This window comes from Ambystoma mexicanum, chromosome 3p, assembly GCF_040938575.1.
Source record: "Ambystoma mexicanum isolate Mex_15411 chromosome 3p, UKY_AmexF1_1, whole genome shotgun sequence".
Classification (NCBI taxonomy): domain Eukaryota; kingdom Metazoa; phylum Chordata; class Amphibia; order Caudata; family Ambystomatidae; genus Ambystoma; species Ambystoma mexicanum.
In genome coordinates, this window is record NC_090925.1 from 584,797,789 (window position 1) to 584,822,452 (window position 24,664).

At 51.8% G+C, this 24,664-nt stretch overlaps 1 protein-coding gene across 1 annotated transcript in view; it reads left to right on the forward strand.

Annotated features, from left to right (window-relative positions):
* GDAP1L1 (ganglioside induced differentiation associated protein 1 like 1) overlaps positions 1-24,664 on the forward strand; it is a 932,901-nt gene that overhangs the window by 664,160 nt on the left and 244,077 nt on the right. The window contains exon 4 of the mRNA XM_069651319.1: positions 24,068-24,162. Coding sequence (XP_069507420.1) covers positions 24,068-24,162 — 95 coding nt within the window. The remainder of the gene's footprint in view (positions 1-24,067; positions 24,163-24,664) is intronic.

A 24,664-nucleotide genomic window follows, 5' to 3' on the forward strand; every position in this document is an offset into this window, starting at 1 on the left:
CTGGCTGTCCCTTTTCAAATTAAAATCAATAAATGATAATCCTAAAAAGTTTCTTCCAAAGTTCAAGTCCATAAAAAGGAAATGAAGGGAAAAAAGAAAATGAAAACCATTGCTCCATGGAAAAAAATATCCATAGTAAAAAAAATATCCAAATCCAAAGTCCAAGTATGTAGAAAGTATTGGAAATATATACAAAAGGTGGAGCAGTGTCCGTCGACTCCAAATAAAAATAAACTATAAAGGAAACCTATCACTAAATAACTATATACAATGGCGGCTCACTTAGTGGTGTACCGGGCCAGGGGCATCATCGAACTCCTCGTCTATGTCCCGGAGGCGGTCCTGTTCCAATGGACTCGAGGGTCCGCAGGGAGGCCGACATGTTCACCTCCAACTCCCTGCGGATTGCCTCGAGGCACTCGGCCCGCCTCAGGGCCCTCCGCATGGAGTTCTCCGCCCTGACCATCATGAGCCGCGCCTCTTCCGCCCGCTGCCGCTCCGCATCTATGGCGTGGCCCAACCGCTGCGACACGGAAGACACTTCCCGTCCAGGGTCCTCCTGCCCTCCGGCCAAAGCCTGCCCCTCCGATGTTGAAGGCCCCGAGCTATCGTGGCTCCCACCTACAGCCTCCTGCTGCTGCAGCTGCTGCTGTCCATGTGCCCTGTCCGATGGTGCCTGCACATCCTCCTCCAGTTGGGGTGCAGTCGTTGATGAGGCCACCCCTGCTGGACGTCCGACTCCCGACTGTGGCAGGGATCTGTTGTCCACCAGCCTGGCCGCACGGTCGGAGGCAGCTCCACAGGGCACCCAGGTGACACATGGTTGGGAAGATGGCATGGAGGATGACTGGGGCATAGGGGGTTCCGTGGAGGAGGGGGTCGGAACAAGGTCCAGGAAACGGAGGAATCCAGCCCTGGTGAGCTGTCCCAGTGGGTCAACGCAGTCAACGAGCCATGCAAGAAGACGTGCAGACTCATCATGAAAAGACTGCAGGTCAGCTCGCATGGCCCGTTGACGCAACGCCACCCCACCCTGGACAGGCTCAACCTGGTGCAGGATAGCCACATCCGCAGGGAGAGGAAGGCCAGGTGTTGTAAGCCAATCCCCTCCCTGAGAACGGGTCTGGAGGTAGGCATCCCCGCTGGTGCAAGATGATGCAGTGACAGGAGCAGGGACAGGATTGCACACAGGCACCTCCGCGGCGGCCTGTGCTGCCTCCTGTCCCAGATCCTGCACTGCACCACTAGCACCAGTGGAATCCCCACCTCCAGACCCTGTCTCTGTCCCCGCTGGTGCAAGATGATGCAGTGACAGGAGCAGGGACAGGATTGCACACAGGCACCTCCGCGGCGGCCTGTGCTGCCTCCTGTCCCAGATCCTGCACTGCACCACTAGCACCAGTGGAATCCCCACCTCCAGACCCTGTCTCTGTCGCTTGCATGGCCTGCTCCTCCTCCAAACCCCCCACCAACCTGGATGACTCCATGCCATCTTCCTCCGTTGGGCCCTGTGGGGTCCCAGCTGCCCCTTCTGCTGCCGAGGAGTCCAACTCCAACCTCCACCTCTTGGACCTCCCCTCGGCAGCTGCGGCCTGGGACACGGCACCGGACTCCTCACTCCCCGACGAGATCAGAACCTGGGAGGGGATCCGGGCCTTGCGTCTCCGGCTGGTGGTGCGACCCCTGCCGCTGTGCTCCACAGCACCTTCTCCGCCCTCTTCATCAGTTGACGCTGCAGACAGGGAGAAAGAAAACACAGGCATCAGGGCACTGTCCAATGGACTCATACACACATGACAGTCATACATGAGTGGCATTGGTAAACCTCAGACATGGCATCACAATCCCCAACACACATGTCATTTCAACTTGCACACATGAGCCATACCACAGGCATATTGCAACAGCCAGCACCATCCATTCACATACAACAGCATGAGCAGCCAAAGGTCATCCACACATCACATGCAACATAGGGAGTACAATACACATGCACACACACCACCAAACTTGCATGCATGTGTACACCTCCGCCAACTGTCGCAGTGTTCCGATCGACATCCATGTCACACCTGACAATCATTCCTCCACATCCTGTGCCATGCAAGCCCACACACACAAGCACCATCCATGTGTCACACATGAGACCCCTCGCATGTGTCACCCTCACGGCCCTGTACACCCCCCCCTACTTGCCCACATAAAAATACATGTTCAACCTGCACACTCCTGGCACACCACACGCACAGCTTACAATCAGTATGCATGTACACTTACCGCTCGACTCCAGACGGGTCTGCCTCTCAAGGACCTGGACGTGGAGCGCTGGGGATATGCGTTCCAGGACCCTCATCTGATCTTCCGACAAGTGGCCCCGGCGCCCCTTAGCATCCGCTGCCCTCAGGAGGCGCCGGGCCTTGTTGAGGGTCCTGGACCTGAAGTCCTCCCAGCGCTTCCTGACACGTTCGTTGTCGCGGACTACCACCTCCTCCGCGTTGATGGCAGTCACAAAGTCCATCCAGATCCGAGTCCGTCCTTCCTTGTCGGCGCGCAACCTTCCGAAGAGGGCTTCATAGTGCCCCAGGACATGCTCCACCAGGACACCAACTTCGGTGGCAGTGAAGCTGGTGCCCCTCTGCCTCCTTGGCCGGGGGTTGCCACTGGTGCCCGATTTTGCAGTGCCCGACATGGCAACCCCAGAGGCAGGAGTGGGTGGGCAACTGGGTCCTGGGGCTGGCCTGTGGGGCGATGGAAAAGCAGTCAGGAGTCTTCGGTTCCAGCAGGGGTGGTCACAGCAACAGCACCCCTGGCTGATGTGCAGGCAGCAAATGGCAGGGCACGTCGGCAGCAGGCAGTCAGGCAGCAGCAGATGGCAGGTGGGAGCGTGCTCAGGGCTCTGGGGGGCAGTAATTCGGCCTTCTGGGCAGGAGCGTGGTCTTCCGTGTGTGAACGCGCCTTGAAACACTTGTGTATAGGCGCGTTACAAATACCATATCATATCATATCATATCATAACGCGTGGCCAGCTTGATACGGAGTGAATTTGCAAGTGAAAATCCTGCACGTCTGCGTGTAATTCGAGGAAAGGCCCTTATCGCGTAGTTCGTCAGCACACGTCTGTACATTCATTGGCCCAAAGGCCACCAGCGTATGCAGGTCTATGAAGTCACGTGCACGTTGAATATGGCACACGTTTGAAATGTTGCATGTTAAAAAAATGAAAGACACGTCCCAGTGTCAAAGCGTGTAATTGGTGGAAATAGCGCGTACACGCGGAAGTGGCAAAGCGTGTAAATGGTGGAAAAAGCGCATACACGCGGAAGTGACAAAGCGTGTAATTGGTGGAAACAGCGCGTACCCGCGGAAGTGACAAAGCGTGTAATTGGTGGATACAGCGGGTACACGCGGAAGTGACACGGCTGTAATTGGTGGAAATGGCCCTAGCGCGTACACGCGTAAGTGACGCTGGACGTGTGGGCCTGCATAAAAGGTACGTGTAGAACACCATTTCCTTGTACGTGCTTTTCGTGGAGAGCGAGTGGGTGAATTCTGTACTTCTTGTCATTTCACACGCGATTTACTTCACAGCGTTTCAAGTTCGTACTCCCTGTTACGTCTGACAGCTTTTTCTCTTTTTTCTCTTTTTCTGGTTTTCCTGGGCCTGTTCCCTCAAACAGTGTTCCCTTCTACTGTTGTCCTGTCTCCTCAGACAGCGTACAAATCTTCTTTTGGCGGGGGTGTTGCCAACCAAACGCGCTTCTTTTTCACGCTCTTTTTCCTGGCAGACGGTGAGTCACGCACGTATCTAACATCTGTGCTTGCCCCGTGTGTAGCCTACCCCTTCAGAGGTCATTCTAGGCAGCGTGTGACATGCATACGTTCATTCTTGTGTTACTGGGTGCCACAGCGTAGTGCAGGTTTTTTTTCCGCACACGTGGTCTAGGAGGGGTTGCGTGCACGTCATCTCCCTTTTTTGGGCTTCCTGTGCGTTGCGTGACCCGTCATCTTTCCCCAGGGGTCACATTCAGCCTTGCTAGAGCACTAGGGTACAATTACCATCTGGTACCCAACCCCTTTGACCCCCAATTGCCCAGGACAATAGTTTACAGCCACTCCCATACACACATTAACATCAGTGCCATGGTTGGGAGGCGAGGATTCCGTAAGGGTGGCAAAGGTGGACGAGCCACAAGTGGTGGCCATGGTGGATCCGGTAGGGGACGTGGTCGTTACTTGCAGGGTGACCCTGTCCCCCCATGTGTGGAGGACCAGTCAAGGGCACCCATAATCCCCCCCCCCTGGTTGAGGCTGATGTGGCTGACACCATCCATGCTCAGCCCTTGTTGGACCAGCCCATTGTGGCACCAGACCTGGCTGACTCCATGGCTGACTTCCAGGTCAGCAGGCCTATGACACGTGCGCTGGTGCACGTTGATGTCATCAGGCCACGTGGATCAGGGGCAGCAAGGTCATCTGCTGCCCCAAGTAGGCAGGGTGGAGAGGCTGCAGGGGCAGCTGCGGCTCCATCCACCCCAGCTCTCACACACCCAGCCAGGACAGTGTCGGTCCTAGTCCATCCTGCTGACATTCCCCCTGACACCATTACACTTGAGCCAATGCCTGCACCAACTCCCATGCTGAGTGTGCAATCCCACACTCTTGATACAGAGTCCACCAGGGCTCCTGCCCCTAGTGTCCAGAGCGGCGCAGGACACTCAGGATCACCACCACCTTCCAAGCGGAAGAGGAAGAGTGCTCGTCCGGCACAGGTTGATGCCCCAGACACGGCTACACAGTCCGGCCCGTCGAGGAAGCCCAGCTTCACGGATGCCGAACTGAATGCACTTGTCGAGTATGTGTCCGCACATGATAACGAGATGGTCATTGTTGCAGGATCCAAGACCACACCTGCACAACGCCAGGCACACTGGCAGACTGTTGCGGACATCGTAAGTGCCCTTGGAATCGTTAGGCGCACAGCCAATGATTGCTATAAGCGCTGGAATGACCTAAAGCGCAGGGCAAAGAATAAGCTGGCCTCAAGTCATGCCGCAACTCTAGTGACTGGAGGTGGGTCTCCAGTAGAAGACATGGAACTCACTCCACATGAGTCAGTCGCTGGGACCTACGTCACGGAGGAACAGATCCAAGGCGTTGGCGATCTGCCTGATTATGAGGCATTGTCCGGTGAGTGCACATGCATGTGTGTGTCATCCATGTGCATGGTGTGTGTGTGAGGGCTTCTGTTTGTGTGGCAGGTGAGGGTGTGTGCGCCTGAGTCGTTTGGGTCACCCATGTGCTTCATGCAATACATTCTGCGCAGCAGCATTTGGCCATAGCAGTATCCCTTCTGCCAACAGTAGACATCTAGCCCAACAGCACGGCAGTTGCCCTTGAAGTGTCACCTTGCCACAACATTGTTGCTTATTTTTCTCTGTTCATTCAGGCAGATCGTTTGCATTCCACCACTTTTACTAGGCATTTCTCAGTCCTCTAGTCACATGTCTGACATGGCTATGGTAAAGTGGAGTGACTTTGTTACCTGGATATCATTTGTTCACACATGTCCCTGTGCAATCGGACCATTTTGGACTGGCAGCTCCAGGTGAAAAATCAGACCTGTTTGAATTAGAAAAGCTATTACATGAGGGAACTGGACTGAATGAATAAGTGCTGCCCTCCTCTCCATCTTCACTCAATAGCAATGGTACATGCCATCTGTGTGATAGCATGTGTATTTCACCTGGCAATCACAGGCTAATGTGTGATGCCACTGCCAGGCAGCATGCAGAAAATGTGTTCATCTTCCATCTTGGTGTCATCAGTGTGTGCCATTTGCCTGCCCTTCATACGCAGTGAGGGTGCATGCATGGGAGGGTTTTAGTCATGTGGGACATGTGTCAATCAAGTACTGGTTCTGTTGCTTCTCAGCCCTCATTGTGTGCCATGGTGCTGATGCCTGTTTCCATTTGTTTGCTTTTATGTCTTTGCAGGGGAAGACGCACTTGATACTGCTGGGGTTGTGGAGATGGTGCAGACCCAGGAGGGGTCCGAGGGCCGACCGACCACCAGTGAGGGACGTGGTGTGGTGGTGGGTGAGAACCCACAAGTGCTGCAGGTCGTGCTCTCAAGGGGTGTCTCTGGCTGCACCTCCCCCGAGCTGTACTCAGGTGTTGATTCGGATGATGAGACCTACGTGCCGTCGCAGGTGAGTGTTCCTGGGAGGGATTCTGTTCTGTCCCACCCACCTGCACCAGGGTCAGAACCCTCAATGGGGATGTCAGTGTTGCCAGCTACGCCTTTGGTGGTTACGGATGGAGGGTCACACTCCGCGACATCTGATCCTGTTCCTGGGCCAGCAGATCAGAGGGGGAATGCAGTCCTGCAGCCTCAGGCAGTGCCGGCACAGCAAGGCGCAGTTCGCCTTGCCCCAGACAGGTGTGGTGCCCGCCGACGTGGTGGCCGTACGCCACCTGGCAATACTGCATGGGAGCAATCCATTTACGGTATGGCAACCCAACAGGCAGCATCATCAGAGATGATGGCTCAGGCCATGGATAGGGTGGCCACTTCCATTGTCCCCCCCAAAAGGCTGATGGTGGGACTACAGCAGGCAACTGACTCCATCTGCCAGTCACACAGGGAGGACATGTTGGCGTCCAACAGGGACAGGCGGGCGGCACTGGCGACTCTGCAGGAAGCCATCTCCATAGAGTCCCAGGGCCACAGGGAAGCCCTGAGGCTGGAGCTCCTTCACCTCAGGACGACTCTTGTTGAGCTTGAGGTTTCAACAAACCGAAGGACAGAACAGCGGCTGGAGCGTCTCACCCCTACGCTCTCAGCTGAGATGCAGGCAACTAGGGCGGAGGTCCGGGCATCCCGTGAGTTGTTGCATGGGGACCTCCGCACACTCATCCTCCAGAACGAGACCTACCACACCCGCATGCTTGCAGCCATGGAGGAACAGACTAGGGCCTTGCGTGGGCTGCCTCCCATAGTGCAACCACCTCCGGATGCAGCTGCACAGGGTGATAATAGCAACAGCAGTGATACTCCCACAATAGGGTAGCCGTGTGGGCCAGGAGCCCATGGAGGTGTTTTTTTTTCGCAAGATCCCAACAGGTGGGTTTTGGTGTGCACCCTGTCCTCAGACCTCCTGGGTGGGCTCCCCAACCCCCCCGGGCCCATTAATTGCCATTTTTGATTTTTATTTATTTATTTTTTTTTTTCTTTACATTTTTTTTTTTTGGGACAATGGGCCTCATTACACGGACGGCGGTAAGGGTTAACAGTCACCGTTAATGGCAACGGTGACCGTTAACCCTTACCGCCGTACTACGAGGTCCCTTTGCGGGTTGGAGGATTTAACGCCTGCTTCTTGCAGGCGTTAAAATCCAACCCGCTAAGGGACCTCGGAGCTAATTACGGCACCGCAAAATTGCGGTGGCGTAATTAGCGCCTTCCCCAGTCCCATAGAGCCCTATGGGGCAGAAATGGGAATGGGGAAGGGCAATGGCGGAAAGGGGATTTACCGCCCCTCCAACCTTGGAATGGGGCGGTAAATCCCCTTTCCGCCAAGGCGGTGCCGGTATTTTACCGGCATGAGCCATGGCGCTAATAGCGCCATGGCTCACCGCCTACCGTGTAATGAGGCCCAATGTGTTGCCTTCTGTGGCTCCTGTGGGCATACGCTGCATTGTGGCTGGGCACATGCAGGCTTGTCATGTATTTGGTTCAGATGCTTGGGTTTTTGTCACACACACCCCTCCTGCTTCCCGTTTCCATGGGCTTGCAAAGGGTGTGCCCAAGAGACATTGACGTACATGCTGACATTGGACTCCCACTACATGTGTGGGCAGTCTAGTCAATACTGTGTATACATTCCTAGTGCATATTGCTGTTGTGTTGTACACTGCATGTTGCATTGATGTGTAACTCATCATCCGTGTCTACCTCCTAATTTGCAGGTCCTTTCCTCATGTCTACACAAGGCCCTGTACTTTGGAGATGGGGTCCATGTTGGCAGCAGTGCACCTACAACTCTACATGGCGGCAACACTGTACAGTTGGAAGTGGTGGGAGTGCAGGCATTTCGAGGTGGTGAGACTACTAATTCCTTACATTCGTGATGTCATGTTAATGGTAGTTTAGAGGGTCAGTGGCTGATAAGTGTTATTGCTAAATACCTGCTCAAGTGTGTTGTTGGTCCTGTATTACTGTGAGCCTTTCAGGTGTCGCGAGTTTCAATTAGGGACACTGTACATTGTGACACTTGTGTCATGTTGTGGGGATTACTTTGTTTACCTGCACATAGCATGACATGGCACGGTGTGTCGTGTGGCGGTGCTGGGGATGGGTTGGGTGACATGGCACTGTCCTCATGTTGCATTTAGCAAGTGGGTATTCATTTTAGCTGCATGAATGTGTTTTTTCACGAAACTGCATTGGTGGTGTCTGTGTAGGTAGGGATCCACACATTGTAACACTTCCAGGTGAACAATCTCAGGCTGATATGGTTTGGACGGTTGATTCTCCAGACATTCAGGATCATTGTCAGGTTGAGTCATCATTGATTGTCAGATGGTATGTGCCAGGGCAGTGTGCACTCCACAGGGGTGTGATTTCTATGTGAAGTAATTAGCCACTAGCTGTGTACGGGCTGCCTCCCCCCGTGCCCTTTCCCCTCCCATGCGCAGCGGCCGTGCATGTGGTTGGGGATGTGGGGCCACCACCATGTCCACGGCCAGGCCCGGCCTGTTGCAACGTTGTGCAGGACACATGCTGCCACTATGATCCTGCACACTACTGGGGGAGCGTATAACAGCTGCCCGCCAGAACGGTCAAGGGAGCGAAAGCGTGACTTAAGCACTCCGAATGTGCGCTCCACTATGCCCCATGTTGCAATGTGGGCTGTGTTATATCTTACCTCGGGTGGCGTGGTGGGGTTCCGAATTGGCGTCATCATGTGGGGGCTGAGAGGGTAGGCACTGTCTTCTGTGGAGGTGGTGATTGGTATCATTGGTGGGGTTGTGACCTTGCTCAGTGTCTGACATGCATGCATGTGCAGTGGCATTCATACTCATCAAGCAGCCATGTATCGCCATGCCGCCCAGCTTCTAGGTCCCGGCTTAGGGTGGACATTCGGTAAATGAAGCTGTCGTGGGTGGACCCGGGATAGTTGGCATATACTGAGGTGATGATTCCCTTGGCATTACATACTACCTGCACGTTGATGGAATGCCAGTGCTTGCGGTTCCTATAGATGTGCTCAGATGCCCTGGGGGGACGTAGAGCCACATGGGTGCAGTCGATGGCACCTAGCACTTTGGGGAATCGTGCCACACCGTAAAAATCCAGGGCGGCAGCATGCCTTTCTGAAGGTGTTCTGGGCAGGTATATGTGCCTGCGGACTGATGGGCGTGCAGTGATGATGTTCAAGACCTGGTGTAGGTAGCGTGACTGCGTGGCCTGTGACACCCCACCCACTATGGCACTTGTCCGCTGAAATGATCCAGTGGCTAAGAAGTGCAGTACATTGAGGACCTTCTCCAGGGGGCTGAGTGCTTGGGAGCACAGGGTGGGTGATGTGAGGTCATCCTCCCACTCACTCACCAGGTCCAGTATTATGTTTAGTGGAAACCTGTACCTCCCATACACCTGGTCATCAGGCATCCCGAAAAGGCTGGTTCTGGGTGTGAATATTCTGGCCCTGACTATCCTCCTCCTCCTCCTCCTTTGGTAGCCCACGGCCACTGCTGCTAGGAACGGTATATTCATCCTGGCGTCTGAGCTTGTTATTTTATTTGCGCGCAAATTTATGCGTCGCAGGTCGATGTATGCCTGCTTCCTACTGGCGTACGTGTTTCTTTGCGCGTGTTGTAGGCGAGCGTGTGAAACTTCCCGCGCACCCCTGAAATCCAGTGCCCAGGCCAATAGCGTGTGGAAATTCCTGCGCACCCCGGTATACACGTGCGCTGATGTACTCGCGTGTGTAAGTGCCCGCGCACCCCTGAAATACACGTACATAGGCCAATCGCGTGTACGCGCACTTTTGTCCAATTACACGCGATGACACTCTGACGTGCAGTCTTTCCACGTGTGCTCCGTCATCACGTGCTATGAGGGAAACACCCGTGCGGGTCACGTCACAGACGCGCTTACGCGCTGAGGGCCTTTGGTCCAATAGAATCGCGTATGCGTGCTGACGCGCTTATGCGCTAAGGGCCTTTCCTCGAATTTCACGCTGACGTGCAGGATTTTCACGTGCCAAATCACTCCGTAACAAGCTGGCCACGCGAAAACACACGGAAGACCACGATCCTGCCCAGAAGGCCGAATTACTGCCCCCCAGTGCCCCGAGCAGCCTCCCACGTGCCATCTGCTGCTGCTGCCTGCCTGCCTGCCTGCCTGCCTGCTGCCACCGTGCCCTGCCATTTGGTGCCTGCACATCAGCCATCTGCAGGGGTCCAGTTGCTGTGTCCACCCCTGCTGGAACAGAAGACTCCCGACTGGGATTACATCGTTCCACAGCCCAGCCCCAGGACCCAGTTTCCCACCCACTCCTGCCTCTGGGGTTGCCATGTCGGGCACTTCCACATCTGGCAACAGTGGCAACCCCAGGCCAGAGGGGCAGAGGGGCACCAGCTTCACTGCCACCGAAGTTGGTGTCCTGGTGGAGCATGTCCTGGGGCAGTATGATGCCCTCTTTGGATCGTCCTGCGCCAGCAAGGAAGGATGGGAGAGGATCTGGGCCGACTGTGTGGTTGCCATCAACGCGGAGGGGGTGGCAACCCGCGACGTCCAGAAGATCAAGAAGCGCTGGGAAGACTTGAGGTCCAGGAACCTCGTGAAGGCCCGGCGCCTCGTGGAGGGGGGCCGGGGCCGCATGAGTTCCATCCAGATGAGGGTCCTGGAACGCGTACGCCCAGCGCTCCACGCCCAGATCCTTGAGAGGGAGACCCGTCTGGAGTTGAGCGGTAAGTGTCCAAGCATTGCTGTGTGAGACAGGGCATGTTGCGGTGTGCTGGTTGTCTGATACTTGCCTGTATGTGTGACATAGGCCATGTATGCATGTATGTGTGCAGGGACATCATGGTAATGCATGTGCGAACAGTGATGTGTGAACCACATGGTTGTTGCATGTGTTTAAATGTGAAATGGGGAGCCCTATGCAGATTTTACACATGAGAGCATGCCAGTTTCTGTTCCTGGACATGGGTGGGGGTGAGGGATGTGTGCTGATGCCGGGTACATATAAGGTATCCATGTCTGTGTGCCTGACCTGCGTGTCTGTGACTTGTGGATGCCATGGATGCATGACACATGTGTGTGACAATGCACAGATTCACTGATGCAGCCTAGTTACCCTTGTATCCGCTGTGTTTGGGGTGTATGAGGCCAGATGGATGTGACTGAGGTGAAGTGTGTGCATGTGATAGGCATGACCCATGATGCATGTGAGTTCCATATCATTGTATGTTTCAAGAGTCCATTGGACATTTATGGAAATGTCCATGGCATGCACCATGCCTGTTACTGTGTGTGTTTTGCCTGGACTGACCCATGTGTTGTGGAGGGACATGATGGAAGTGTACTTTGACAGTGGTACTCATCTGCTATTGCTTCCTGTCTAGGGGACCATTGAACAGTACCCTGATGCTTGTGTTCTATATCTCCCTCTACGCAGCGGCTAGTGAAGAAGAGGGCGGAGACGGCGCTGTGGAGCAAGGCGGCGGGGATGCCCCCACGGCTGCAGCGGAAGGGGTGGGTGAGCCCCCACAGGGGCCTGCTACGGCGGAAGACGGTGAGGAGCCATCCAGGTTGGTTGTTTCCAGAGAGGAGGAGGAGGCCGCCAATGAGGCACACATGGGGCCTGGTGGGGGCATCCCTGCTCGTGCAAGTGGTGCAGTCCAGGGGCAGGGGCAGGAGGCAGCACAGGTCACCGTGGAGGGGCCTGTGCATGTCGCTGTCCCTGACCCTGTGAGTGCACCACCATGCACCAGCAGGGATGCCCCGTCCCAGGCCCGTCCGCAGGTAGAGGGGATGTCCATGTCACCTGACTCCCCTCCACCTGCGGACGAGGGGACCCGTGTCCGTATGGAGAAGGTCCTGATTGGGGTCGCGATGCGCGCGGGTGCAATTCGTGATGACGTGCGTGCTTCCCGGGAGGAGCACGCACATCATCACGAAGAGCACCGTGCCGACGTGGCACAATTGGGATCTTCCTGGTTCGGGGGTTTCCTGCATGTGTCTGCCAATCTGGCGGCCCTCTCCTCCTCTGTGGAGGCTATACGCCGGTCGTTCTCCTTGCCGTCTTCCGGCCCAGATGCCACCAGGGCCCTCTGTGGACCTGCCCTGACCAATGCAGCCAGCTCGGTGGGGATCCCATCCCTGCCACAGTCGGGAGTCGGAGGTCCAGCAGGGGTGGACACCACAGCAACTGTACCCCAGCAGATGGAGGATGTGCCGGCATCATCAGGCAGGGCACGTGCACAACGGCGTTGGTGGATTCCATCAGCCTGGATGCCGTCGTGCTGGCAGAGGCAGTTGCGTCGGAGGCAGCAGCAGAGTCAACGTGGGAGGCATCATGGCTCGGGGCCATCAACATCGGAGGGGCAGGCATCGGCCGGAGGGCAGGAGGACCCAGGACAGGAAGTGTCTTCCGTGTGGCTGCAGTTGGGCCAGCAGATAGGTGCGGAGCGGCGGCGGGCGGAAGAGGCGCGGCTCACGATGGTCAGGGCGGAGAACTCCATGCAGAGGGCACTGAGGCGGGCCGAGTGCCTCGAGGCAATCCGCAGGGGGTTGGAGGAGCAGATGGCGTCGTCCCTGTGGACCCTCGGGGCCATGGAACAGGACCGCCTCCGGGACATAGACGAGGAGTTTGATGATGCCCTGGCCCGGAACACCACGGAGTGAGCCGCTGGACTTGCCCGCCGCCTTTGTATATAGTTCTTTAGTATTAGGTTTCCTTTGTTTCTTCTTATGATTTGGAGTCGACGGACACTGCTCCACTTTTTGTATATAGTTGGATTTTAGTTAGGGTTTTTTGTAGGTTTCCTTTGTTCAGTTGTGCTCATGGACCCTTGGATGTTTTGTACATAGTTCTTCATTGGATTGTTTTATTTTTTTATTTTTTATTTATTCTCCATGGAGCAATGGTCTTTGCATTTATTTTTCTCTCTCGGATTGATTTTATTTTTAATGTGACTTTGAACAACATTTTTTTGGATTTGGATTTGTAGTTTTGATTTTTTTGGACGGACATGCAGCTTATCTTTTTTTCATTGCCATTGTAGTTTGTTTCATTTCATTTGCATTCAATTTTTTTTAATACAATTTTGTTTTCATACTTCACTGTGTGGTATCATCTCATTGGTTTCATGCATGTCATGTTGGGTGTTTTCCCATTCAATTGCAACCATTGTGTGTGACCCACATGGGTTCATTTGCTTTATGAACATTGGGGGTGTAACATGTAATTTCCATTTCCATGTGGGTAAATGGGTTACTTGGTAGGGCCTTTTGGCTGTGGAGGCTGACCATAACGCACATGATTGGGGATTGTGAGGACCTGGGTGCAGGGGGACATGAGTGGGGGCCTGGTGGGGGATCCCCATGGTGGCTGGGGGGTGGGGGTGGTGGGAGACATGGGTGGGGGCCTGGTGGAGGCTGCCCCTGCACTGCTGGGGGGTGGGGGTGATAGGGGCCATGAGTGTGGGGCCTGGTGGAGGCTGCCCCTGCACTGCTGGGGGGTGGGGGTGATAGGGGCCATGAGTGGGGGCCTGGTGGAGGCTGCCCCTGGATGCTGGGGGGTGGGGGTGATAGGGGCCATGAGTGGGGGCCTGGTGGAGGCTGCCCCTGGATGCTGGGGGGTGGGGGTGATAGGGGCCATGAGTGGGGGCCTGGTGGAGGGTGCCCCTGGATGCTGGGGGATGGGGGTGCAGGGGGACATGAGTGGGGGCCTGGTGGGGGATGCCCATGGTGGCTGGGGGGGTGGGGGTGGTGGGTGACATGAGTTGGACATGAGTGGGGGCCTGGTGGTGCTGCCCCTGCACTGCTGGGGGGTGGGGGTGGTGGGAGACATGAGTGGGGCTGCCCATGGTGGCTGGGGGGGTGGGGGTGGGGGTGGTGGGAGACATGGGTGGTGGCCTGGTGGAGGGTGCCCCACACTGCTGGGGGGGGTGGGGGTGGTGGGAGACATAAGTGGGGGCCTGGTGGGGGCTGCCCATGGTGGCTGGGGGGTGGGGGTGGGTGGGAGACATGAGTGGGGGCCTGGTGGGGGATGCCCATGGTGGCTGGGGGGTGGGGGTGGTGGGAGACATGAGTGGGGGCCTGGTGGAGGCTGCCCCTGCACTGCTGGGGGGTGGGGGTGATAGGGGCCATGAGTGGGGGCCTGGTGGAAGGTGCCCCTGGATGCTGGGGGGAGGGGGTGCAGGGGGACATGAGTGGGGGCCTGGTTTGGGATGCCCATGGTGGCTGGGGGGGTGGGGGTGGTGGGAGACATGAGTTGGACATGAGTGGGGGCCTGGTGGTGCTGCCCCTGCACTGCTGGGGGGTGGGGGTGGTGGGAGACATGAGTGGGGGCTGCCCATGGTGGCTGGGGGGGTGGGGGTGGTGGGAGACATGGGTGGTGGCCTGGTGGAGGGTGCCCCACACTGCTGGGGGGTGGGGGTGGTGGGAGACATGAGTGGGGGCCTGGTGGGGGCTGCCCATGGTGGCTGGGGGTGGGGGTGGGTGGGAGACATGAGTGGGGGCCTGGTGGGGGATGCCCATGGTGGCTGGGGGGTGGGGGGTGGTAGACATGGGTGGGGGCCTGGTGGAGGCTGCCCCTGCACTGCTGGGGGGTGGGGGTGATAGGGGCCATAAGTGGGGGCCTGGTGGAGGGTGCCCCTGGATGCTGGGGGATGGGGGTGCAGGGGGACATGAGTGGGGGCCTGGTGGGTGATGCCCATTGTGGCTGGGGGGTGGGGGTGGTGGGAGACATGGGTGGGGGCCTGGTGGAGGCTGCCCCTGCACTGCTGGGGGGTGGGGGTGATAGGGGCCATGAGTGGGGGCCTGGTGGAGGCTGCCCCTGCACTGCTGGGGGGTGGGGGTGCTGGTTGACATGAGCAGGTGTGCAGGGTAGTCCCCTGTGGTGTCGGCTGCCTGCAGGGGCCGTGGAGGGTGTACAGGGAATACCTGAGAGTACACAGCCAAATCGCGTGTAGAATTGCCTGCGTACCCCTGAAATACGCGTACCCAGCCAAATCGCGTGTGAGACTTCCCGCGCACCCCTGAAATCCATGTACCCTGTCAAATCGCGTGTGGGACTTCCCGTGCACCCCTGAGATCCACTTACCCAGCCAAGTCGCGTGTGTGAATTCCCGCGCACGTACCCTGCCAAATCGCGTGTGAGACTTCCCGCGCACCCCTGAGATCCACGTACCCAGCCAAATCGCGTGTGAGTTTCCCGCGCACCCCTGAGATCCACATACCCAGCCAAATCGTGTGTGGGACTTCCCGCGCACCCCTGAAATCCACGTACCCTGCCAAATCGCGTGTGAGACTTCCCGCGCACCCCTAAGATCCACGTACCCAGCCAAATCTCGTGTGGGACTTCCCGCGCACCCCTGAGATCCACGTACCCAGCCAAATCGCGTGTGTAAATTCCCGCGCACGTACCCAGCCAAATCGCGTGTGGAACTTCCCGCGCACCCCTGAAATCCACGTACCCTGCCAAATCGCGTGTGAGACTTCCCGCGCACCCCTGAGATCCACGTACCCAGCCAAATCGCATGTGGGACTTCCCGCGCACCCCTGAGATCCACGTACCCAGCCAAATCGCGTGTGGGACTTCCCGCGCACCCCTGAGATCCACGTACCCAGCCAAATCGCGTGTGAAAGTTCCCGCGCACCCCGGAATACACACACACGTTATTTTTCAGTCAGCGGGTGTCCGTGTTTGTGGGTACCCCTTTGCACGTCATTTGTCCTGGAGGGCCACAGTATAGGACATTCATCATGGCTGTATATAGGTGCTATTTGTTGGCGCACCTTTTGGCGCACATTTATTACAGGCGCTGAGACGCTACCGCCTGCTTTCTTGTGGCCGTCGTGTTTGTGCCTATGCGCTGGTTTGACCGTGCGCTTTTTTGCCCTATTCGATTCCATGAATACGTGTTGTAGGCGAGCGTGTGGGCGTTCCGCACACTTGCACCCTGTACTTCCCCCGTGACGCCCACATTTTGGCAAGTTGTTCCCCATTCTGAGTGTTCCGCCCCGTGTTCCGCCTACTTTTGTTGTGTGCGCCGCGCTATGTGCGATTTTCGCTGTGGCCTGTGCGATTTTCGCTGTGACCTGGCGCACGCCGTTAGATGGCCTGTGCGACAACGTGCGCCGTGCACTTTTTTAGCGCACATCCGATGGTTTTCTCGCGCACGGCCTTCCATGAATTGATGTGCGCTGCTTTTCGTGCGATTTTTGCACTTGCACTGCGATTTTCGCTATTCCACTGCGAATCGCACGTTTTTGGCCACTTGCGCCGCGCTAATTATTCCATGAATCGGCCTGTATATCACCCAACCGAATACTATGTAAAGCGCTATATTGAAACAAGTTATTATTATATTTATATACAGGCCTTGCATGACTGTAATAACTAGGAATGTTGCATTGGATGAGGAAGTGTGCTCAGCTGGGGTATGTGCATGTTCTAAACAATCTGTCAAATGATTGGATAAATTAGCTTCAGAATCAATGTTATTGTTTTGCTGTACAGGGTGGCTATTTTAGCCTTCTGTCTACATGTCTCTTTTGATATGTAACTTTATTGAACTCATGAACAGGAAGAGCACACTTGGGCCCATTTTGAGGAATCTTTGCACTGGTGTAGGGGCATTGAATCGAATGCAGTTAGCACCAGCTTTGCTGCTAGTGTAACACGGAATGAAGCAAACGGGTGTTTCCCTACTATCGACTACACACAGATGTTTTTAAAAGATTTAAATGGTTTGGGCCAGTGTTACTGTTAATGCAACGATGATTAAAACAAATATGGCCTGCTCCTAATTTACATAAGTCCCTGATACATATCTTAAACCAATTCAAGAAAACTGAGTACAAAACTGCTTTTCCATTGCTTATGTAGCTGATAATGGATGAAAGAAAATAATGTTTCTACATTTTTCCAAACCTCAAAGGCACGACGTGTTTAAGAAAATGTCTGTTTCTGTTTTCACGTCACATGGTTAACAAAGTATAAACATCTATCTGCGTCATTATGGGAGCCGTACAACCATCTCCTGGCTGCTCCATGCCGCATTACACAATCAGCAAAACTAGCGCCTCGTTACAGAAACTTGGCACTGGGGAAAGTGCACTGAATTTGCACTAGGCCAAACATTGCGTTAGTGGTGAAAACACATTCTTTCACTGCCTTTTTGTAGCAGGGAAATCTCTGCCCTGGTGCTAAAAAGGCACAGTATTAGCGGTTGGGCAAAACAGTGCCCTGGTGCGAACATGCATTGGAGCAACGCATTTTGCACAAGAGCGTTTTTGCCATTGCAGCGCCAAACTCCACATGATATGGGTGGAAGGTGGTGTAAATCGGTTCTGGTTCTTGTGAAGATGCACAATGAAGAGATCCTTTCAATAATTGAGAGTGAAGATGATTAATCAGCAGAGGATGTATATGCTCAGCCCCTCTCATCGAATTCAATCCATAATAAACACTGCATGCTCTGGAATAGAGCCAGTTGACATTTTTGGGAGTGGGGGATACCTCGGCACAGTATAGGAAGAGACTTGGCTGGCTCCCTGGAGCAAAGCAGATCAAGCTAAGGGCGTGTTCTACCCTATGGAGGCTGATCGGGCCGCCGGTCTGCTCCATTAGAAGGACCGAGCAAAGCATGATTGTGTCCCTGTTCTACTAGAAAAAACAAAACAGGCATAATATATACCTGTGAAGGTACAACCTAGAAATAAGGAGCGGAATGTCTTCAAGCTTGCGGAGTGAGGGAATGGAATGGATCTGCACCATGAGCCTTTTCACAATAGGATTTTATAACAGGTGAAAGTACAATCATTTAAATTGGGCAAGATTATGGGGCCTGATTCATGGAATTTTTAGCACCGCGCAAAGTGACATTGCACTGCCAACAAAAACCCTGATTCACAGAGTGGTGCAAAGTGGATTTTTGCAGTGAAAAGTGACTTTGCACTGCAAAAGTACGCGTTGCACCGCTCTGTGAATCAGGGTGTTTGCTGGCAGTGCAACCACGCTAAAAATTCCATAAATCTGGCCCTATGATTCATGCCTGTCCCCTGCTATAATGATGAATCATGATCCAGCTGGGGATGGGCGAGTTTTGGTGGCTTGTTAGACATGTGTATTTAATTGTGCTATGTTGGCTTTATGTGGTGTGCGTGCCTTGAGGTTGAGTTTTTTCTTGGTATGTTTGAACATACAAAATGATATTTCATTTATTTATTCATTCATTGTGGGGAAAATCGCTTGCCAAGGGTGAAAGAGTATGCATAGATTTGAATGATGGAAGGAGGGGAGAGGGCTATACATTGGGCAGCTTGTAGAAAGAGCACTCTGTTGTGGTTTATTGTACGATCACAATCAAGTCAGGGAGCTCCTTCCTCTACAATGAATGTGGCACAAAACAAATCGCTCTGAGTTTTTATTTGGATCACTGTGGTGAGGCCCCCAACCCGTCTCACACACAACCTCAACAAACACCCATTGCCACAATGGACTAGGAACCAGGCTGGTGTGTATTAATAATATATTTACTAATTTATTTATTTAAGCAAATTAGAACCATCAGATTGCAGCAGCCACCAATGTTGTGGCAACACAAAGACAAAATATCCTTTTTAGTAGAGTACCACCACAGAGCTAACACCAGACTATGCACTTCCAATTTTATACAATATATATATAATATATAATAACTCTTTATGATTGTACCGTCTCACAATACACTGGGAAAAGATGGTTGGGTTTGAATGCCAACAATACTGATCCCGTGAAATAAATGGCGAAATTAATTGATTTACTTTGAGAAATATGCTTAGGATATACACAGGCAAATGAAGGATTTTTCAATGGGGTAATAACTAGATACACAGGTAAACTGGATTTTTCAATGAGGAAATGACTAAGACAATGCTGAAAGAATACAGGGCCTACACACTCTGTGGATTTTGGGGTTTAGTTCTACTTACAGGAGAGGTTTGGACTGGACATCAGGGGGAGCGTCAGGGCACTGCTGGGACAGCAAAAGGGGTTCAGTCAAGGTTTCTGCTGAGTCCTCCAAGGGGTCCCCTGTCAGCTTCGAGGTCTCCTGGCTTCTCTGCAAGATTAGGCCTCTCTCTGCTGAGATGTTCACACCAGACTTCGACAGCAGGTCACCTCATGGGATTAGTGGCAAGAGTCCAGCTCTGAGGCGGGCTGACTTAGTTATAGTGCAAATGACATCACTAACTTGTCATGATTCCTGCAGAAGGGATTGGTTGAGTGTCACTACTCCACTCCTACCTGTGTGCTGACAGGACCAGGGATGGGTAGAGTGCTTTGGACTGGCTAGGGGAGAAGAGATCTTCATCATCTCACTTTGACAGGGGGGCTCGGTCATATTTTTGCACTTAAAATCTCACTACCTTGTAAGTACCGTTAACTTCCAAAACTTTACATGTATGAATGCATATTTGACAATTCTATTTCACTGCGAGTCAAATGACACTAATCAGAAGTCTGTATGTCATTCCTGTGCAGAGCTGCAGTTTTTCTCCATTTACTCCAGAGCCATATCATTGACAAACATGGCCCTTTATGTGCGTCATACTAATCATAATTTACATGCTTTATCAATTTTTCATATCACTGGTAAACACTAGGAGGCCCAAATCACATTTTCATGAATAACTTCAGTTGTGTTTCTCCTACCAAACTCCTTTTTTGGATGATCAGGAGGGGTTTACTGTCATCTTTCCAAAAATCCTAAAATGACGGTGGTGCAATGAATATTGTCAATTTTACATGATAAAACACATTTCTCCCATTGTAGTCAATGTGCAATCTCACTCCTCATTGGCTAGACCCCCATGCTCCTGGAGCATATGACATCAGCAGAGAGGTCTGTGCTTAGATTAGCCTATCCATTCAAGAGATAATGACCACTAATGCACTTTTTTATTGAGGCTTTTGACCTGGAGGTCACCTTTGCTGGAGAACAGACCCACTCTTATCTGGTCCATCCTGTGCCTCCCATCTCAAAAGTATTTTAAAGTTGTGTTTTTAAGGACATAGTCCTGATTGATGATGACACCCCAGGCCTGCCTTCAGTACAGCAAAGGGAAGGCCCTGGAGCTTGGTTTAACCTCTGAAGAAATGGCTAGCAGCAGACCTAAATACATTTAAAATGACATCTTAAAAAGATACCATTTAAAACTATGCAAGTTATTTGAACATTGTCCATTTTATGAGTTTGTGCACAGCAGAAACCCTGTTCACGTTCTGAAAGTCTGACAAGCATTTTGCTTTGCATATTATTAGTTTTAGTTTAAAGGGAAAAAAACGAAATTACATGCATTTGTTTATTTCATAGTAAAAAGCTTTGTTTCACTGCGATGGCTTGAAACACATTCTTGGCATTTTCATTTCAGGTTCTGTGCACTACGATTCCTGGAAATATTAGCACAGCTCTCCATAGATGTATTAACATATTATGTCCATGTGTGTTTTTGTTCCTTCGTCAACCACATATTTAGGTTGGTTAACACATTAGGCCCATGTGTATTTTTGTTCCTTCATGAAAGGCAGTTTGCATGTTTTAGTGTCTTTAGATTTTTAGGCCCCCAATGACTCTGGCCTTCTATTTATGGCATCCGGTGCTATTTCACCCCACAACTCGGAAATGTGAAAAACTGAAAAAGAGTAAATTAGGACTGGGCAGTGTTATGGTACAACTCTGGATTGGCGCAAACCATAATTGGAGTTGTCATCCATGAGTTCTTTGTAAATAACTGTCTGGTGTGAACATTTACAGTAACTTTCTTTGTGCCATTGTAGTTCTTTTTCAGAACTATCTATGGATTTCAGGTGACTAAATATATCAATAAACAGAAAAAAGGAAATGGGCAAATTATATCAGCAATCCCATGAAATGTCAGGGTAGAGAAGGCCCAATTCCAGAAGCCAGCCATACCTTCCTCCAAATCTTCCATCTACCGACACAAATCAAGCCATCTGCCAGTGAAAGGGCCTGAATCCCAGAGCATTTTTCAATGGGATAGCGCCATTATAAAATGCTTCTGTGAATCAGGTCTTATCAGTAAGTAGAGTCCACTAGAGCCACCGATCCATTGTGTAATATGGTGACTAAAAGGGTGCCAGAACCTGGAGATGACTCCCACAAACTCAACGTGAGTGGGTTGGAGAAGTTGAAACTAGAAAGAAAGGATCTCGTACACCCGGTTCCAGAAACGCCAGTCACCAAAGCCCCTCTTTGGCAGGGCTAGGGTGCATGGAAGAAGCTCTATGTGTATTGGGGGAAGGAACCTGACAGGTGATGTGTGTTCGTTTTAGTTCACTAGTTTGAATGCTGCAATCATTCTCATTTTCAAGATTACAAGCCTAGGTCTTTAACACGCATTACTAACAAAGCATGTGTAAATATTTTAAACATGGTGCACTTGGCATGATTGACATGTCTGGCATCTTTCTGCAAGACCAAGAATAAAACTGAATATATTAAGCTCATGCAGAGGAAGGAAATGAGAAGTCAGTTTCTAGGTAAATGCGTTCAATGCATCAATCACCCGGTTTACAACACTAGACCTTTAGAGTCTCCGTGGGCTTTGCGCAATAATGTATCGATGTAAGCATGTCGCAATGATAACACATGGTCCAGCAAGCCTGGGCCCGAGCCAATCTATGAGCTGCGTATGGAAAGCATCCTGCTATCCCACTCCATCGTGTGAAGTGGGATAAGGGTGTCATTTATGTAAGAACTGTGGGATCCAGGGTTGGCTGTCTTTCCAGAACCAGGAACTGTGGCCTGGGGTCATGATGTAAATCAGAGAATCGCAAGGCACATTGGAAAAACTCAGTGAAACGCTCCACTCGTAAGACAATAGACCGTCCCACATTCATCTACAATAGAAAATGGGGAGCAACTCTCCAGACTGGGGAACCACTTGTCTGCATTTTCCGAGAGGATAAAAGCCACTGGAGTAGTGCTGTGGAAACAGATCAACTTCTTTAAAGCACTAGTGGTGGCTTCGGTATGCATTGGCAGGGATGCGGCCTCCTTAAACTAAAGCTGCAAACCTATGCAATCAGAAAGAGACAATATGGATATCAGAACATTGTGTGTGATAATGAAAGCGCTTTATCTAATGAAACACCTTGAAGGCAGTCCACACCTCCACACATTGGGCCTGTTTCTCAGAACGTTTTCTGCACTCCCGACGCAATGTATGCAAGAGGGCTGGCAAGCTGTATGCTTTGCACTGGCACACAGCATCTGGGAAAAGCGCACGTGACCCTTGCGAATAAGGTGAACAGAGTCGGACTGGGCCTTAAAATTGTCTCTGGCACCAATAAAAAAGTGGCCCGCAGTAGCAAATGGCTATTCATTCCTTTTGTGACACTGTTTGAATAGTACCCAAGGGGGAGTTTTTTTAATCAAATATGATGCAAATTGTGCATGTCAAAGAATATTTATTCAGCAACACTGGTCAAAACTACTAGCTGCAGAGTGAATTAACCCATCACATTGGCCCACATTGACCAAAAAAACTGTCCCACGCCAGAATTTGGCGTTTTTGGTTCGGCCATGGGCCTATTCCCTATAGGCCAGTCGAAGCCTGAAGGTGAACAGCTTGTTTCCAAAGATTGGACATATAACAGAAACACATCCGCTGTGCGATGTTTAGATGACAGATTTGATGCTAATCGTGCCTAATGGCTGCCTTCTGGAAATTCTTGCATGGCCTCCTGTCATGATGACAAGATGTCACTCTAGTCATATAAGCCTCAGCACTCGCCCTGTGCTTTTTACTGATCTCAGCTGTTAGTACCCAGAAGGAGAGGGTTCAATATGACATGTATGAGTGGAGTAGCGTTTTGCTGTTGTGACCAGTTGCATGCAGGGAGAAAAGAAAACAGGATGCAGCGAGTATGTCTCTGTTCTTTTCTCTCCCTCTCTCTCTCTCTCTCTCTCTTTTTCTCTCTCTCCTGTTTGTCGTTTAGCTTTGTAAAATGCTCGATCGTAGAGCACAGCCTCTCCTCTTTGCTCTTCCTTTCTTTGGTTTGTGTGATAAAGGGGAGGGACAACTGTCAGGGGCGTCTCTGTGCCCGGAACCACTCGTGAGTTGCTATCATTGGCTTCTAAAAGGCCCACTGACATACTGTATAGTGGTAGAAATGGGCATGAACCCAATCACCTAGAACACGTGTTCCTTTTTCCAACTTGTGACTTTTGTGTACTCCTGAGCCATTACTTGGGGTGGGCAGGTATCCTGCAATAACGACTGCTTGGTCCATAAGGTTCAATGAGTGGTACTTTTTTTTATTGTTTTATTTTTTTTGCTTTCAAGGCCCAAACCCACAATCAGAAATGCTAATCAATGGGATCATTTTCGATGTGTGAAGGAGACATAACCTTTCACATGCTCTATCATGCTCTATCACTGTGGTCTGCAACCTGTGGTTGTCCAGATGTTCTGGTCTGTGACGTCCATGATCTCTCAACAATGGCTATGCTGTGAAGGGTTGTTGCAATACAAAACATCTGGAGGGCCAAAGGCTACAGACCCCCGCTCTGTCACAAAGAGACCCTTTAATGTATCATGGGAGATGGCGAATCAGATTGCTGAAATAGAAATGTAGAGATTCACTGCACATCGACACAAATGTATAATCATCTACCCATGTTATACTACATGCACACACGCGCGTCCATTTTCATGTAAGGTTTCAATTTCTTGTAGGATTATTATATGATGGCAAATTTGCCAAGCCTGCTTTGTACTCCATGTTGTGACATTTCAATAGCTGTCTTTAATCTCTTCTTAGGACACTTAGAAAATGCTTCCACAGAACTCATGAAGCTGGACCATGAAGAACCGCAGCTAACAGAGCCATATCTTTCCAAACAGAAGAAGCTCATGGTAGGCTCTTCCAGTGTTTATTTGCATCCCTGCTCTGGTGGGGTTGGTTTGACAAAAAATGAGTTCACCTGAGGAAGACTGAACTACTCTATTCTTCAGTTGTATACGAATTGGCTGTTTCACTATTGACCTTTTTTACAATTGACCGAATTGACAATTGACCGAATTTAAAACGTCAATTAGGACATATATGCGGGGGAACCCTGCCCGCTATCTCCCCACCCAAGCCAAACCCACCACAACCCCCCACCCAATCCCCTTATATTATTATAAACCAAACCCAACCCTATATATATATATATATATATATATATATATATATATATATATATATATATATATATATATATATAATAATTCAAAGGTCAACTGTAAAGAAGATTAATTAGGACCACTGTAATTCGGTCAATTAGGTCAAAAGGTCAATTGTGATCGGTCAATTCCGGTAATACCTATTCTTCATAGCCCAAGAACCTCATCCATTTGCGATCCCTTAGCGAGG